Here is an 18,916-nt window from a genome sequence, read left to right as displayed (position 1 = left end):
AATTTGTTTGTTAAATGATTTTGGGTCTGGTATGAGCTTAAGTCTGTGTTTAATAAGCCCAGCTTGTGGTATTCTGGCTCCATACTGTAAAATTACAATCTTGTTTTTCTGCTTTGGTTCTGAACTGCTACTGCAGGCCTGAAAGAGTTAACCTTCAGTAAAGTGAGTCATGAGGTCCTTGCACTGAGTGTTTATAAGGATTTCACTTTCTGCTTTGGTTTCTCACTTTCTCTGATTCTGTATGAAACATCTTCAGCTGCTGCCACAATGGATCCTGGAGTTTTAGAGGACGAATTAACCTGTGCTGTGTGCCTCCACGTGTACCAAGACCCTGCGACATTACCGTGTCAACACAGTTTCTGTTTGAAATGCATTGAAAGAGCTTGGGCCCAATCAGCAGGCCAGGGAGCATTTGAGTGCCCTCAATGTCGCCGGAAATTCAAAAACAAACCGAAACTAGAGAGAAATGTCACGATGAGTAATATAGTGGAAAAATACAACCAATCACGGCCTCCAGCTAATATATGGCGTACCAGATGTGATAGCTGTGATGATAAACCATTCCCTGCTGCAAAAATGTGTCTTACTTGTTCAGCTTCCTTTTGTTTCGTTCATTTAAGACCACATTTACGGAATAAGGCCTACAAAGACCACACCCTCATTGAACCTGTGGCTGACATTACAGACAGGCAATGCAATGACCATAAAAAAATCCTGGAATTTTACTGTAATGATGATGCAGAGTGTGTGTGTGTTTCCTGTACAATAATAGGGAAACATAAATCCCACACATTGCTGAGCCTGGATGAGGCACAAGCTGCAATTAAGGTGAGTGACACAATTCCTGATATTAAATATAGTGAGGGAGAGTTTTCCTGTTAATGACCAACATTAATTGGAACTGATTGCAGGCGGTGCTGATTTAGTCCGGTGTTTTCTTGCTGTCCTGGGTCTGGGTTCATGGCTGTTTTTTGTCAGTCAGTTTTGCTCCCTTACCTTTGTCTTAAGTCTGTTTGAGCGTACAGGGTGGGCCCTGGGAGGGGTGTGAGAGTTACCCAGGGTGACTGCCCCTCACCCATGCTCAACCCTTCCTGGGTTGGGCACTGTAGAGCTCAGTAATTCACTGTGTTGGCACCTACGTGAACTGGCATTCCATGGCGTTGGGCTGTGGAGCACAGCATGTTGTAGCTCTTTGTAATACTGTGGGATTCTGTCCTCTGAGCAGCAAGGATCATAACAAGTTGGAGGAATGAGGGATACCCACAGAGGGAGACTTGGGGCTGGGTGTAAAAACTGTTCCTTGCAACAAGAGAGAATTGCTGTTGAGGAATTCTGGTGTGTCTGATTCGTGGAAATGGAGGAGCTGAGTCCGTGTGAAAATGCAGCACACGGTGTGTGACTGTGGAAAGAAGCCGGTGTGTGTGTGGTTACTCAGTGTATACAGGGCAGGGAGCATCTCTTTACTGAGAGCCACAGAGGGAATTTTTCTGCTCTGAGCCGAGACCCTGAGATTTAGACGGAGGGAGTGCGGGAGCTGTAGCAGCCAGGAAATCTGGAAATGTCGGGAATGTGAAGTTCCAGCTGGATTTAATGTCAGGGCCTCATTAGAAATCTTTTACCCGGCAGTCGACCAGATTGAGACTGAGCACTGCCAGGTGGGAAATCCTGCAGTACAAGGCAGGAGCTGGGAACACTGGGAACGGTCCCAGTCAATCAAAGATCAGAGCTCAGTGGAAGGTTGGGGAGAGGGATCGGAGCGCAGGGAAGAGGTGGTGAGAGGAAGAGAAAGAAATGGCAGAACGGAGGACAGAGAAATGTTGGGAGTGAGAGTGATGGTGGGAGGAGGGAGAGATGATGGGATGAAAGATTGATGGCAGAAGTTAGCGAGAGATGGCATTAGAGAGAGGGGTTAGAGGGACAGATGGTGGTCGAGACAGAGATTGCAGAAGGGAGGAGAAAGATGGCTGGGAGAGCGAGATAGCATGCAAGAGAGATGGTGTTAGAGAGATGATGGTGAGGGAGAGACAGGTGATGGGCTGGGAGAGACTGCTAGCAGGGGGGATCGAGAGATGGCACCAGAATGCAGCAGTAGAGAAGAAACAACAGCAACAGAATAAAGAGCAGAAATACAAATCAGTTAAAAGAAGCAGAAACCATGGCCAGGATTTCACGACCCCCTCCTGCCTGGCAGATATTACGGTCCTGCTGAACTGAATGGAGATTTAAATGGCTCACCACATCCACCAGGGGGAGACACGCCATGGCGGGGCCATAAAATCCTGGCCCTTGAGACAATTGATTGAATAATTACTATTGTAACCACTTACTTTGTAATCTTATCCTGTTGGGAATAACAGGATGTTAGTGTGTTCATTTAATTCAAAATGAAAATCTTGTTTCCTCACCCTATCTGAAATGCAATAATAATGGAGAATCAGGGGGAAAATGGAGGGAGAAACTAAAAACCAATCATCATTGGAGAAAAGGTATGAAGCAAATAATGGGCCTAAAGGCTGACAAGTCCCCTAGACCTGATGCCCTGCATCCTAGGTTCTAGTCTTAAAAGAAGTGGCTGCTGAGATAGCAGGTGCATTGGTTGCAATCTTCCAACATTCCCTTGATTCTGGAAAGATTTCACCAGATTGGAAAACTACAAATGTAACATTCAAGAAAGGAAGGAAACAGAAATCAGGGACTTGAATTTATGCTCCCCCACCAGGTGGGTTTCAAGGCAGGGGTCTCATAAAATCCACAAAATGTCACAGAAGGAGGCCTTTCAGCCTATCATGTCTGCACCGGCTCTCCAAATGAGCAACAGTGCCATTTCCCTGCCTTTTCTCCATTGTAGGGGATGGTGGTGTGGTGTATGTCAGCTTCACCTCTGACTTCTGAGCGGTCCGAATCGCTCCCATTCCCTGGGTTCTAGACCTTGGACTTATTTGGGGGTTGTGACAAAGTGCAGCAGACAACTGGTTTTGGTGCAAGAAAAAAAATACTGGGTATATTGAAGTCACAAATGAACTTATAACATTAGGATTACACTGAGATTATACAGACCTACAAAGTACACTTAGCTAAGAATGGGGAACACACGGCATATTGAGGGAAAATCACACTACTAATCCCCTTACCCTTGTCCCACCCCCAAAACCTAACTAAATTGAACTAGGAGAGGTCAGGGATCATGCTCACCAACCAGGGTTCCTTGACAGTTCGAAATCCAGCCAGGTAAGCCGGTTGCAGTTTTGGGGTACGCTCTTTGTGTTCTCTGGGGCCTGCCGTCCCCACGTGGTCCTGGTCTGTGGAATCTGCGAAGGTTCTTTAGTTGGGTGGAGGACGCGGTTGTGGGTGCTTGATCTTCGTGGAGGGCTGCGGTTGCGGCCTTGTTGTCTTCGGTTGAGCCTGCCACCCTGTGCCCCTCGCCGTGATGTTGCCTGCGGGCCTGCAAACCTCCAGATCTCCTCCCTCCTTAAATTCTGCTTCAACCGCTTCAAAACTGCTCACCCTAAAACGGCTCACCCCTTCGTAACTGGTGGCCCAGTTATACTGATTTTTCGAATCTCTTATCTGAAACCAAATCAAGGTTAGTTCTTTTTCTGATTTGGGCTTCTTCAGGTGATTGTTGTCTCATTGTTTTTAATGGGCTTGCATGATGTTTATCATTGTCTTCCTGTCCCCATAACTAGTCTTGAACTGAAAGCCATTGTATATGTGGAGTATTGATAGGTTCGCATAATTGCATTGATTGCGGTCTTCCTGCCTCAGTAGTTAGTAGCAATTATTTATGCAAGATTTTGATGGGCTTTAGTTTCGTGTAAGATGAAGTCTTTCTCTGGGTTGATTGTTTTAAAGGGAAGAATGTGTATTCTGTCTCCTCTCGTTGTTTGGTTACAGGCAAAACAACCCACACTGCACTCAACAAGCCCAGGCATGTCCAGTCCTAGGCCTTCATGGGTTGCAGGGTTCTAGACTTAACTCAGCAGTTGGGTCTTCTGCCTTAAAAGTCCAAAAATCATATCCTTGTTGATGATATGAAAAATGTGGGAATTTTGAGAACCCTTCACCATATCCTTGCACATTGTTTCTATTCAAATAATCATCTAATGTCCTCTTGGATGCCTCGATTGAGCTTGCCTCCATCACACTTCCAGGCAATGCATTCCAGAGCCAAACAACTTGTTGAAAGAAAGTTTTTTCTCACATCACATTTGCTTCTTTTTCAAATCACTTAAATCTGTGCCCTCTCGTTCTTGATCCTTTTACAAGTGGGAACGGCTTCTCCCTATCTACTCTGTCCAGCCCCCTCATGATCTTGAACATCTCTGTCAAATCTCCTCTTAGCATTCTTCTCTCCAAAGAGAACAGCCGCAACTTCTCCGATCTATCCTCATAGCTGAAGTTTCTCATCCCTGGAACCATTCTTGTAAACCTCTTCTGCACTTTCTCCAATGTGTTCACATCCTTCCTATAATATGGTGCCTAGAACTGTACACAAAATTCCAGCTGAAGTCTAATGAGTGTCTTATATAAATTCGGCATAACCTCCCTGTTCTTGTACTCTATGCCCCTATTAATAAAGCCCAGGATACTATATGCTTTATTAACTGCTCTCTTCACCTGTCCTGCTACCTTCAATGATCTATGCACATATACACCCAAGTCTTTCTGCTCCTGTACCCCCTTCAAAATTTCACCCCTTATTTTATATTGTCTGCCCGTGTCCTTCCTACCAAAATGCACCATCTCACACTTCTCCGCATTGAACTTCATCTGCTACCTATCTGCCCACTCCACCAACTTGTCTATGTCCTCTTGAAGTTCCACACCATCCTCCTCACAGTTCACAACACTCCCAAGCTTCGTATCATCCGCAAACTTTGAAATTGTCCCCTGCACACCAAATCTAGATCATTAATATATATCAGGAACACCAAGGGTCCCAATACCAACCCCTGGAGAACTCCACTACAAACCTTCCTCCAGTCCGAAAAACATTAATTGAGCATTACTCTCTGCTTCCTATTTTTCAGCCAATTTTGTATCCACATTGCTACTGTCCCTTTTATTCCGTGAGCAAAAACTTTTCTCACAAGTCTGTTGTGTGGTACTGTGTTAAATGCCTTTTCAAAGTTCATGTACACCACATCAACAGCATTACCCTCATCGACTTTTCTGTTAACTCTTCAAAAAACTCCAGCAAGTTTTTAAACACAATTTCCCCTTTAGGAATCCATGCTGGCTCTTCCTTATCAACCCATATTTTTCCATGTGACTACTAATTCTATCCTGAATAATTGTTTCTAGAATCTTGTCCACTACTGAAGTTAAACTGACTGGTCTGTAATTGCTGGGCTTATCCTTACAACCTTTTTTGAACAAGGGCGTAATGTTTGCAAGTCTCCGGTCGTCTGGCACCACCCCTGAGTCTAGGGGAGACTGAAGGATTATGGCCAGTGCTCCTGCAATTTCTACTCTCATTTCCTTCAATATCCTTGAATACATCTCGTCCGGTCCCGGTACCTTGTCAACTTTAATTACCAACAGTCTATTCAACACTTCCTCCTTGTCAATTTTGAATCCTTCTAGTGACAGGGTTTCCTTGTCTGTCACCGTGGCCTGGGAAGCATCTATCTTCTTGGTAAAGACGGATGCAAGGTATTCATTTAATATCTCAACCATGGCCTCTTCATCCATGTATAAATTCCCTTTTGGGTCCCTAATCCTTTAACCACCCTTTTACTATTTATATGCCAAGAGAAGACTTTGGGATTCCCCTTTATGCTGGCTGCAAGTCTTTTCTCATAATCCCTCTTCGCTTCTCTAATATGCTTTTTCACCTCCCCCCTGAACCTTCTATATTCCTCTTGGTTCCCAATCGTATTTTCTACCTGACACCTGTCATAAATGCACTTTTTCTTCTTTACCTTGATTTCAATCTCATTTTTCATCCAGGGAGCACTGTATTTGTTTGTCCTACCTTTCCCTTTCAATGGAATATACTTGACTGTGCCTGAACCAATTCTTTTTTGAAGGTAGCCCATTGTTCAGCTACAGTTTTTCCTGCCAACCTTTCATTCCAGTCTGGAAAAACTCAGTGGGGGGAGGCCCTCATGGGAAGCCCAGCAGTTTTAGTTGCAAGGGCGGTGTCAGCAAGTGTTGGGGTGGTGACCTTCTTTGTGGGTCCCCTGGGCCCATTAGAGGCATCTCCCCAAGGTCATACCTCTCCCTTTATCCTCCTCCCCTGGCCTTTCAAACCCAGCCCTCCACACCCCCTTGCTGGGTCCTTCCAGCTTGTTCCCAGCAAAACGCCAGGCTTATCTCTGAGTCCGGCCTCCTCTTTGTTTGGACTGTCTATAGTCCTAACGCCATTGCTCCTGCCTAGCACTGCTGGGACTAGAGAGCTGCTGGCCATTTGATAGGGCAGAAGTCTTGCCTGAAAGCAATTAACACTGCTCCCAGTGTTAAATTGCTGCAAGCAGCTGGTGGGATTGTAGCAGGATCCCCCCACTGACCTTTTAGCTGAGAATGTGAACACTGCAGTGCCCAGTTAAATCCAGCCCCAGGAAACTATAGGCCAATTAGCCTAACTTTTGTCATTAGGAAAATGCTGGAATGAATTTTAAGGAAGTAGTATTGGAGCGTTTAGAAAATCATAATACAATCAAGCAGAATCAACATGGTTTTATGAAAGTATGAAGAATCTGTGCTCTCAAAGCTTGAATGTTTTGAGATGGACCCTAACCAAAAAGGGAAGTATAGAAAGGAAATTGACCCGTCCACTTTCTAAGGAAACTAAACTGAAACTGCGATTCAAAGCCAAAACTTCTGGGGAGACTGAAACTGGTCAAAGTACAAAAAAGGAGACAGAGCCATCTGAGCTCACTAGATGAGGATGATTCCGGTACTGCAGTACAGATTGGCAGAAGAATAAAAAGGTGAGATCCAGAAGCTGAGAATAAACAAAGATATAGTTGCTGCACTTGACCTTAATGTTATGAAGATAACCCTGGTGGCTCTATATCATCCAGATTATTGTAATCAGAATTGAGGAGGTTCAGTAGACATGCGTTGCCATTTTTGCTGAAGGCCAAACTTGGGTTGGTTGCGCCCTGCTGTGGCGATCTGAATAAATCCTAGAAGAAGAGGAGCTAAAATTGTTCATGAGGAAGACAGAGTTTTGTGACTGAGATTGATGACCTAGAGCGGAATTGTCCCAGATTTGCACTAAGTGTGATAGGGGGGGAAGGCTAGAACGACGTTTTACCTGCCAAACGCAATGGCGGCTCTTCACGCCGTATCGTCTCAAACGCACCACATTAAATATGCATTCCTAGGAAACACGCTGTTTCCATGGCGGACGGGCTCTCGTTCACCTGTCACACCATTACCTGGCCGCTTCATCACGCCGAGCGCCATATTTAAAGTGCAGCTGTGCGCACACCTCTCAGTGTTTCCAGCCCACCACTGCTGCATGGTCCCAAATGGCAAGAAGACTGCAGCCCCCAGGTTCAATGACGCGTCCCTCGAGCGCCTTTTAGACACAATGGAGGTCCGCTGTGATGTCTTCTACCGCCGCTCTGGCTGCAGGATGGGCAGCAACGTCACTAATCTGCCAAGAAGGGTATGACTGCCACACAGCAGGAACCCGAAAGCAGGCTGGGGAGGCAGTGGCAGCAGTGGTCAGTGCTAATGCCCCACAAAAGAGGATAGCCACCCAGAGCCGCAAGAGGATGAATAATGATCTCCGTTCTGCCAGGCTAAATCACTCTGCTCATCACTCCCAACTCACACACAAACCCATCACACATCCACAGGGCCATCACTCAGTGCCAGTTCAAGGGACATCACCATTCACTCTCTCACACACACCTTCATTGTCGTGGTGGACCACTCACCACCCGCACAATGCCAGGCATAGTTATCATCTGGCCAGGCTGGCATCCTGCTTACACTCTCTCTCCATTTCTATTCATGCAGGACAAGCTGGCACACAACAAGAGGGAGAGGTTGCAGACTGGTGGAGGAATGCCTGAAATCAAGGCCCTCAAGGACTTTGAAATCAGAGCCATCCAGCTGGCCAGCGATGACCGGGACCGGTCCTGTGCTGACGGTGAGGTCAGCGATACTCTACCAAGTGAGGGTCCAGCAGTGCAACATCCATCAGACAATCATGTTGTGAGTGATGTGTCCTATTTCACAGGCACTGCCATGTACCAATTATCTCTCCTTGCTTTCACAGGCATTTATGGGAAACTGCCAAGAGAGTTCACGACTCAGGGCCTCCAAACAAGCCCCAAGGGAAGCTCAGAAGAAGAATCCGCTGAAACCCTCCCTGAAGACCCGTCACAGCACTCACCCACACCCTCTACCAATGCAGAGACACACACCTTGGTGGGACCTAGCTTTAGAGTAGCCTCGGAATCAAAATCTGGTGAGCACACCACAGCAGCCGGAGGCAGGGACTTCCCAGGTGTCCGGCACTCTGTGGACTGCTGGAGGCCAGAAATTTGCTGAGTCTGAGTCAGATGACGAGCTTCTGGACTCGGTCATGTCATAGTTTCTGGAGTTGCAAAGGCAAGCTCGGGAACATCAGAAGGGATGTCCGCTGCACTCCTCAGATTGCAAGGCACAATGGAAGAGTCATCCATCATCAGTCTGAGCTGATAGCGCCGGCATGCCAACGCACTGAGGTCAACACTGGTAGGATGGTGGCGGCCATGGAGGCCTTGGTCCAGGACATCGCTCCTGCACTGCTGAATGGGCAGAACTCCCATTGCCGACACCATAGTTGGCCTCCAACGTGAGAGGGGTGCCGGGTAGTCTGATCTCACTCCAGCTACTCCTTCTTCTCAGGGAGTCAACCAGGGGCCCTTGGGCACTCACAAGGAGGAGGATCAGCAGGTGCACCACCTGGGGCCATCCATCCAGACGACCCTGGGAGTGTCCGGCCCATCCAAATACCCTCTTCCTGTGGCATCTACAGCTCTAGCTCCACAGGCTGAGGAGGGTGCCACTGCCGTATAGCAGGACCCCGGAAGCAGGCTGGGGCCCTCCAGGACTCAGCCCTCCAGAGGACGCCAGCCAAGGTCGTCATAGACAGGGTATCACAGTCAACAGGCTGCCTCCACCTCTATGTGATAAGCCAAGAAGCCGCAAGATGTAGCGGTAGGGTTAGGAAGGTTAAGAAGATGTAGTTGCACAGCCTGGGCACGGGTGTAAATCACTTGTACATAATATTCACTATTGTAAATAAACTCCCAAGAATGTCCCCCTGCCTATGGCTCCTTGTTCTGATCAGCAGTGTTTGAGTCACTCAGATTTGAAACTTTTCTACACAAGAAAAAAGCAGGTGTCTCAGTCCAGGGCATCTTTGCTATGCTTTGTGCTGCCTTCAGACCACAGTGATGATCCAGCCTCACACTCCTTGGACATATTAGTGATGCCTGCACCTCGATGTTGCTTGTCATTACTGTCAGAATGTAGTGGGCAGGTGTCACAGAGTTCCGCCATTCTCTTGATGTGCCCTCAGCACCTTTAATGTGGGGCTGGCACCCATCTCTTCAGCATCTGTGACCACTGATGCTGTGCTCCTGAAGGGGTCAGATGCTGAAGGCTGCATCTAAAGGGTGCATTTAAAGTTTCATGGCTCTGTCTCCATGATATGACCCTGATCACAGAGTGCAAGTGAGCTGCCCTCAGCCAGACAGGAGTCACACATTCTCAGAGGCTATGTGAGGATCTATGGAGTGTCCTCACTGCATGTCGTCATCATCCTCCTGCAATCGAATGACTATTAGGGCCTCCACTGTGTCTCCATGACCATCTGTGTCTCATGGCATCAGGTTAAACATGGGCAAGGAAACCTCCTGCTGATTACAGTGTACTGCTCCCCAGCATTCCACCTCAGCTGATGAATCAGTATCCCTCCATGTTGAACACTACTTTGAGGAAGCACTGAGGGTGGCAAGGGTGCAGAATGTACTCTGGGTGAGGAACTTCAATGTCCATCACCAAGAGTGGCTCAATAGCACCACCACAGACCGAGCTGGCCAAGTCCTAAAAGACATAGTTGCTACACTGGGTCTAGTTGCTAGGTGGTGAGGGAACCAACAAGAGGGAAAAACATACCTGACCTCATTCTCACCAACCTGCCTGCTACAGGTGCATCCGTCCATGACACTATTGGTAGGAGTGACCGCCGCACAGACCTTGTCTTCACATTCAGAATACCTTCCATCATGCTGTGTGGCACTACCACCATCCTAAATGGGATAGATTTCGAACAGATCTAGCATTCAAGGCTGGGTATCCATGAGGTGCTGTGGGCCATCAGCAGCAGCAGAATTGTGCTAAAACACAATCTGTAACCTCATGGCCTGGCATATCCCCGACTCTAGCATCACTATCAAGCCAGGGGATCAACCTGCTTCAATGAAGAGTGCAGGAGGGCATGCCAGAAGCAGCATCAGGCATACTTAAAAAATGAGGTGTCAGCCTGGTGAAGCTACAACACAGGACTACCTGCGTGCCAAGTAGCATAAGCAGCAAGTGATAGACAGAGCTAAGCAATTCCACAACCAACACATCAGATTTAAGCTCTGCAGTCCTGCCACATCCAGCCATGAATGGTGGTGGATAATTAAATAACTCACTGGAGGAGTCGGCTCCACAAATATCCCCGTCCTCAATGAAGGAGGAGCCCAGCACATCAGTGCAAAAGATAAGGCTGAAGCATTTGCTAAAATCTTCCGCCAGCCTCCTCCGGAGGTCCCCAGCATCACAGATGCTAATCTTCAGCCAATTTGATTCACTCCATTTGACCAAGTGTGGCATCAAGGAGCCCTAGCAAAACTGGAGTCAATGGGAATCAGGGAGAAAACTTTCCACTGGTTGGTGTCATACCTAGCACAAAGGAAGATGGTTGTGGTTGTTGGAGGTCAATCATCTCAATTCCAGGATATCACTGCAGAAGTTCCTCAAGGTGGTGTCCTAGGCTCAACCATCTTCAGCTGCTTCATCAATGACCTTCCTTCCATCATAAGGTCAGAAGTGGGGATGTTCGCTGATGATTGAACAATGTTCAGCACCATTTGCGACTCCTCAGATACTGAAGCAGTCCATGTCCAAATGCAGCAAGCATTGGACGATATCCAGGCTTGGGCTGACAAGTGGCAAGTAACATTCACACCACACAAGTGTCAGGCAATGACCATCTCCAACAAGAGAGAATCTAACCATTGTTCCTTGGCATTCAATGGCATTACCATCGCTGAATACCCCAATATCAACATCCTGGGGGTTACCATTGACCAGAAACTGAACTGGACTAGCCATATAAATACTGTGGCTACAAGAGCAGGTCAGAGGCTAGGAATCCTGTGGCAAGTAACTCACCTCCTGATTCGCCAAACTCTGTCCACCATCTATAAGGCACAAGTCAGGAATGTGATGGAATACTCTCCATTTGCCTGGATGAGTGCAGCTCCAACAATACTCGGGAAGCTTGACACCATACAGGTTAAAGCAGCCCACTTGATTGGCACCCACGTTCACAAGCATTCACTCCATCCACCACCGATGAACAGTGGCAGCAGATTGTGTGCACTATCTACAAGATGCACTGCAGAAATTCACCAAGGCTCCTTAGGCAACACCTTTGAAACCCACAACCCCTACCATCTAGAAGGACAAGGGCAGCAGTTACATGGGAACATCACCACATGGAAGTTCCCCTCCAAGCCATACACCATTCTGACTTGGAAATATATCACCATTCCTTCACTGTCGCTGAGTCAAAATCCTGTAAATTCCTTCCTAACAGCACTATGGGTACACCTACACCACATGGACTACAGCAGTTCAAGAAGGTAGCTCACCACCACCTTCTCAGGGGCAATTAGGGATGGGCAATAAATGCTGCCTTAGCCAGTGATGCCCACATCCTGTAAATTAATTTTAAAAAATTGAAGACAAAAAGCTGGAAATTATATGCCAGTTATCCTAACAACTGTGATTGGGAAAATGTTGGGATCAATTATTGAGAAAGTGGTAGCAGGAGATTTAGAAAATCATAATACATCAGGCAGAGTTAACATGGTTTTGTGAAAGGGAAATTGTTAGAGTCCTTTGAAGATGTAACAAGCAGGGTGGATAAAGGGGAGCTAACAGATGTGCTATATTTGGATTTCCAAAAGGCATTCAATACGGTGCCACATAAAAGATTACTACATAAGTTAAGAGCTCATGGTGTTGGTGATTAGTGCAGATAGAGGATTGGCTAACAGGAAACAGAGAGTCAGGATAAATGGGTCATATTCAGGTTGGCACAATGTAACTAGTGGAGTACAATGCTGAGGCCTCAACTTTCTATAATCTATGTTGATGATTTGGATGAAGGAAAACTGCACCGTAGCCATTTTTTTGATGATACAAGGATAGGTAGAAAAGCAAGTAGAAAAGGATGCAAGGAATCTGCAAAGTTGTGTAGGGTGTTGGATGCCGTTCAATAGGTTTCAATGAAGTCTTCATAGTCTTAAGTAGGTTAACTATATTCATTATTACTACAAGATCAATGCACATATATACAGCAAAGGGTTCAAGCTGCTTATTCACATGGCTCTGTCCAACACTGGACTGACCTAGGTGTGGGTCATTGTTCTCTTACATCACTGTGTGGGCAGTACTGTACTCAGTCCCATGATGTACCAGACCCTTTTGCTACACTTCCCCAAAGTCTTTATCCAATGCATTTCAAGTTATTCCAGTTTGCCTCTTGTATTTCCATTGTTATTATTACCCCATCTCCCCCTTTCAAGTCTCTGAGTTCATTGGTTCAGGCAGTCTGGAGGCCTTACAACCCTTCCGTATTTCATTTGCACTATTGTCGGAGGAGTGGTAAGCTCTGTCGTTGCATTGTTGATTTAGAGGTTGTTCTGGCATCTGGGTATCTTCCTTGGTGTCTCCCACTATACTGTGGGAACGGGCAGTGTAGGGATGAGGAGGAGACTTCTTCTGTTTCTCTGGCATGCCAACCAGTTGGACCAAGGTTGATCATTGTCCTTTCTGATGATAGTACCCTCTCAAGGTCTTTACTCCAGACCCTATCATCCTTGCATACTTGTGGTAAGTGTCTGGTGTGATACCTTTTGATGTAGATGGAAGCCTGCTTCTGCCTATAGAACTGCTCTCTCGCTTGGATGTCCTGGTAATCCTTGGTTACCAACCCTGGTATTAGTTTTTTGCGGCAAAATTGGAAGTTGTGTGTGGAGTTTCCTGCCCATCAGGAGATCGAATGGGGCCAGGCTGCATTGTAATGGGGTGGACCTGTAGGTTGGCAGTGCTGTGGGAAAGTCTTCATTCTGTTTTAGGAGGGCTTTTACAGTGCAGGCTTCTCTTTCGGCCTCCCCATTTAAAAAAAATATTTTTCACAGGATGTGGGCTTCGCTGGCTGGTCCAGCATTTATTGCCCATCCTTAGTTGCCCTTGAAAAGGTGGTGGTGAGCTGCCTTCTTGAACTGCTGTGGTCCATGTGGTGTAGGTACACCCACAGTGCTGTTAGGAAGGGAGTTCCAGGATTTTGACCCAGTGACAGTGAAGGAACGGCAATATATTTCCAAGTCAGGATGGTGAGTGGCTTGGAGGGAAACTTCCAGGTGATGATGTTCCCATCTATCTGCTGCCCTTGTCCTTCTAGATGGTAGTGGTCATGGGTTTGGAAGGTGCTGTTTAAGGAGCCTTGGTGAATTCCTGCAGTGCATCTTGTAGATGGTATACACTGTTGCTGCTGTGCGTCAGTGGTGGAGGGAGTGAATGTTTATGGATGTGGTGCCAATCAGGTGGACTGCTTTGTCCTGGGCAGTGTCCAGCTTCTTCAGTGTTGTAGGAGCTGAACTCATCCAGGCACGTGCGGAGTATTCCATCACACTCCTGACTTGTGCCTTGTAGATGATGGACAGGCTTTGGGGGGTCAGGAGGCGAGTTATTCGTCGCACGATTCCTAGCCTCTGACCTGCTCTTGTAGCCACAGTGTTTCTATGGCTAGTCCAGTTCAGTTTCTGGTCAATGGTAACCCAACGGATGTTGATAGTGGGGGATTCAGTGATGGTAATGCCATTGAACATCAAAGGGCAATGGTTGGATTCTCTCTTGTTGGAGACAGTCATTGCCTGACACTTGTGTGGCGCAAATGTTACTTGCCACTTGTCAGCCCAAGCCTGGGTATTGTCCAGGACTTGCTGCATTTGGACATGGACTGCTTCAGTATCTGAGGAGTCGCGAGACCCCCACTTGACTGTGGGTATCTTGGGGAGCTGGTATGGTGGTGAAAGCTGGATGTGGTGGTGAAGTGGGCAAAGTACTCATTTGAAAATTGTGGGTGGCTATCAGACACAATCTCGTCTGGGATGCCATGGTTCACAAATATTTCTTTCAGTGTCTTAATTACTGCTTCTGTGGAGTCATGTATAGTTGCTTTACCTCAACCTATCTGGAAAAGTAATCTACTACTGTAAGGAAAAATTTGCTATTGAAGACAAATAGGTCGATGCCCAGCCTCTCCCATGGCCTGGTGGGGATCTGTGTGGGGATGAGGGGCTTTCTTTGGTTTTGCCTGTGCAACGCACCCACCTGATAATTTGCTACGGTGTTCTCAATTGCCCTGAAATGCCTGGCCACCAGTCAGCGGATTGGGCTTGTGCCCTGCACTTGGTGATGCCCAGGTGGTTCTGGTATATATTTTGAAGGAGCTCCAGCTGAAGAGAAACTGGAATGACCTGCCTCTCATTGTAGACCAGGAGATTGTCAATGACTGTAAAGTGTTTTTCAAACCAAGCTTTCAAGGTACCACCACTTGGACTCTGTTGTGGCTAGCCTTGTTGACAGTAATGGCAATCCTGTACACTCTTTATCACACATTTGTTCCTGGCAAATCTGTTGGAATTTACTTGTGGTCACTGGCAGGTATCTCCTTGTCAACTGGGTGTACGCTTCTAGCTCTTTGATGAGGTTGGCGTCTTATTTTGTAGGAAGGCCTTCTGTGGCCCTGGAAGGTGTGTCTGCTGTTGTTTGGTTTTTACCTTGGATGTATATCATCTCATGAAGCATAGGTGGAACCTCTGAATTCAGGGAGGAATCTTTGCTAGCTCCTTCTCATTCAGTAATGAGACTAGTGGTTTACACTTGTTTCGAGTGTGACCTTGAAGCCGATGACTTGTTCTGAAAACTTCTCGCATATCCAAATGAATGTGGGGACTTCCTTTTCTATGGTAGCATATCTCATCTCCTTATCTCTTTGACAGCCCTCTGGAAGCGTAGTAAACTGATCGGCAACTTCCATCCAATTGGTCCTAGAATAGGATTGCTCCAAGGCCTGTGGACGAAACATCCGCTGCTATGGTGATGTGCAGGGATGGATTGTAGTGGGCCAGAACATCATCGGAGAGCAGCTTTGCCTATATCTGAGTGAATGCTTGCTCTTGATGTGAGTTCCAGCAACATGCCTGGTCTTTCTTTAGCAGATGCCTCAAATTTTGTAAAAATTTTACCAGCTGGTTCACCATCTCCAAGAGTCCTTGGAGGTCTGGAATTGAGGATTGGGTTGGGAACTCACTAATAGCTTTAGTTTTTTGTGGGTCTGCCATGATGGCTTTATTGCTGATGATGTGGCCCAGGAATTGAATTGTTGTTTTGGAGAACTCACATTTCTCATTCAGCATCAGCCCTGCTTCTTGCAGGCACTCTAAGACTGCTGTGAGCCTCTTGTCAAGGTTCTCCACCATTGTACCATGAACCAATACATCGTCCATGTGACAAATGACCCCCGGTAGGCCCTGCAAATATGCCACATTGTACATTAAAATTTTTCTAGCACCGAAGTTATTCCAAACAGAAGGTGGTTAAAGCAGAATCTGCCAAAGTGGGTAAAGAATGTGGTCAGCAACCTTGACTCTTCATCAAGAGAAAGATGCCAAAAGCCTCTGTTGGTGACGAGCTTTGAAAATACCGTGCTCTTTGACAGTTTAATCAGGTTTTCATCCACTGAGGACATGGGGTGTGCTTCCCTGGCAATGGCTTTATTGAGTCAGGTCAATGCAAATACAAATGGACCCAGTCGGTTTTGGAACTAGGAACATCCTGGAACACCATGCGGCTGATTGTCTGTCTGGGGAGATGACTCCCATATTTGTCATCTCGTCCAGCTGCTGCTGCGCTTGTTTCATGAGTGGGTGGGGAATCTGTTGTGGTGTGAATAGGCACACAGGTTTAGCATCCTCCCTCATTGTGATCTTGTACCTGTTTTTCAGTTGCCCCAGTTCTGTAAAGAGCTTTGGGAACTCACTTTTATACTTGGAGTCAGGCCCTTCTTGGTTGAGCTTGTCAATTTTTTATAGAAGGTTAAGTTTGACATAGACTTTGTGGCTTAATAGTAGACAGTCCTGATTGTGGACCATGGTCTCTCAGATTATTTTATCCTTGTACCTCAGTGACCTGCAGAGTGCCTTTCACCAGCAGCTGTATACCTCCTGCTCTGTATAGGTGTGTCATGGGTGGCATCAGCCTTTGGATCACCAGCCATGGTCTTCTATTGACAGGATTCTAACACTGGCCCCCCCTATCCAATTTAAATTTTTTGAGGTGGCCATTAACCAAAATGTCCACACTCCAAACGAAAATATAGGATCTTTGACCTCACCCAATAAGCATGGCTGTGTGTCCTCTTGGTGTGCAGTCTCGACCTCATGAATCATCGTTGGGTTTTCTGTGTGTTTAGGTGTTTTGACGTTGCAGTTTACCTAAGTGTCCGATCCTGTTACATTAAAAGTATTGGGCTGAAATTGCAGGAAATTGATTTTGCCTTTCGGGACACTTTGCTTCACATCGCTGGCATGGTATCTCTACTGGTCAGTTAGGGTATTGTTGCCCTTGGCCTGGAGTGTCCCTGTTTCTGTGCTGCTTAACTAACTGGACTGAGGGTTTTCTTTGCACCACGGTTTACTTTCTCCTCTTAAAATTAATCTGTGCTATACACAGAGTTCAGACTGCCTAAAAATCTGGATAGCTTTCTCAAGGGCTAGATATCCCTTCGCTTGCAGCATGTCTGAGAGTGGGTCGGCCATTATTCCTACCTATCCTTGCCTAGCAATAATGCCATCCACCATCGGGCCTACTGAATAAAGCGGTGTGTTAATCTGTTCAGCTTCTGTCTTTTTATCCAGGCCTGAAGCAATTATGTATCTGAGGAATCTTTCTCGACAAATTATGTGATTTATCTGGGCCTTGGACAAGTTCAAATTGATCTGGAAGAGTGGATTTCTGATCAATAATTGAAAAATTTTAAAGTGTAGGTTCAGCTCAGAAGTTGCTGAAATTCAAGATGGCATCACTGTTCATTTGAGGACAAAGGGTTTACCCACCCATATTGGTTTGGGTGGGCTCCTGCTGTAATGGCGCTCTCACACAGTCTTGAAAAAACATTAAACAATGGCGCCTGGATCAACGAGCTGCAGAATTCTCTGTTTCAGAGCTATGCTTTAGGGTTGCAAAAGCGTTGAATCCTGGCCTTTGCTGGTCTTTAAAGCTGATTCTTTAATCATGAATCTTCTGAATTAATTAAATTTTTTCTTCACAGATTGAGCTTGGGAATCTGTTTATCCCAACAAAGATTTTAAGTGGCAATTTCTGACCACTGATCTATTTAAAACTTTCTCAGGACTTGCTGTATCTGGGAATTTAGAAAGCTTTGGCTCACCCCTGCTAGGTGTGTTGACTCTGCACTCTGGGAATTGAAGCTGAAGTTCCAAGAGAATCCATGGAATCTTCTGCTGCAGTGAGGAATTTTAAATTTCTGCCTTCAGCTTCCAATCCTTTCTTTAGAGCTTTCCCCTGGTGATTTTCCTCTGCACATCTGCTTCTCAAGCTTTTCTTCAGGTCAGAATGCTTCTTCAAATTTTTTTTTTGGTCTTGCAGAATTCCTGTCTTTCTTAGCATTTTTTGTAAAGTTTTGGGTTTTTCCATTTATTGCCACCTTGTTGTCGAGTGTTGGATACCATTTGGTATTAATGAAGTCTTTGTACTCTTAAGTAGGTTAAATGTATGTATTTATTAACTACAATAACTATTTGCACATATACAGTAAAGGGTACAAGCTAGAAGCGGTCTTCATGCTTGCTGGTATGCAAGGCTCTGTCCAACATTAGACTGACCTTTAGGTGTGGGCAATGTGTTCTCTTACATCATTGTGTGTGATACTGTACTCAGTCCCACATTAAGCCTACATGTACCAGACCCTCAAACTGCACAAAGGAACATAGGTTAAGTAAGTAGGTTAAAAATTGGCATTTGGAGTATAATGTGGGAAATTGCGAGGTTAGCCACTTTGATGGAAAGAATAGAAAAGCAGGATATTATTTAAATGCAGAGGGACTGCAGAATGCCATGGAACAGAGGGATTGATGCACCCTTGTACATGAATCACAAAAGGTTAGTAGGTACAGTAAGTAATTAGGAAGGAAAATGGAATTTTAGCCTTTATCTCAAAAGGGATAGGGTATAGAAGTAGGGAAATCTTGTAACAATTGGGACGGCATTAGAGAGATGACTCCTGGAGATCTGTTTTGTTTTGTTCTCCTTACTTAAGGAGGAATATACCAGCATTTCAGGCAGTTCGAGGAGGTTCACTTGGCTGATTCCTGGGATGGAGGGTCATTATTATGAGGAAAGGTGGTGAAAAATATAACATCCTGAGAGGGCTTGACTGGGTAGATACTGAGAGAATATTTCCTGTCATGAGGAACTGAGGACACAGTTTAAAAATAAGGAGTATCCCATTTAAGATGGAGATGAGGAGGAATTTCTTCTCTCAGAAGGTTGTTAGTCTTTGGAATTTTCTATCCCAGACAGCAGTGGAGGCTGGTCATTG

The 18,916-nt window shown here is 46.1% G+C and overlaps 1 protein-coding gene across 2 annotated transcripts in view; it reads left to right on the top strand.

Annotated features, from left to right (window-relative positions):
• The first annotated feature begins 243 nt into the window (after positions 1-243).
• Positions 244-18,916, top strand: part of LOC144685700 (E3 ubiquitin/ISG15 ligase TRIM25-like) — a 30,685-nt gene continuing 12,012 nt past the window's right edge. For both annotated transcript variants that reach the window (XM_078550497.1, XM_078550498.1), the window contains exon 1: positions 244-828. In XM_078550497.1, coding sequence (XP_078406623.1) covers positions 268-828 — 561 coding nt within the window. In that variant the 5' untranslated portion in view covers positions 244-267. The remainder of the gene's footprint in view (positions 829-18,916) is intronic.

The sequence above is a fragment of the Cetorhinus maximus genome, chromosome 10, assembly GCF_964194155.1.
Source record: "Cetorhinus maximus chromosome 10, sCetMax3.hap1.1, whole genome shotgun sequence".
In the NCBI taxonomy this organism is placed as follows: Eukaryota; Metazoa; Chordata; class Chondrichthyes; order Lamniformes; family Cetorhinidae; genus Cetorhinus; species Cetorhinus maximus.
The sequence above is the reverse complement of the archived record's forward strand: the minus strand, read 5'-3'. Positions and strand labels throughout refer to the sequence as shown.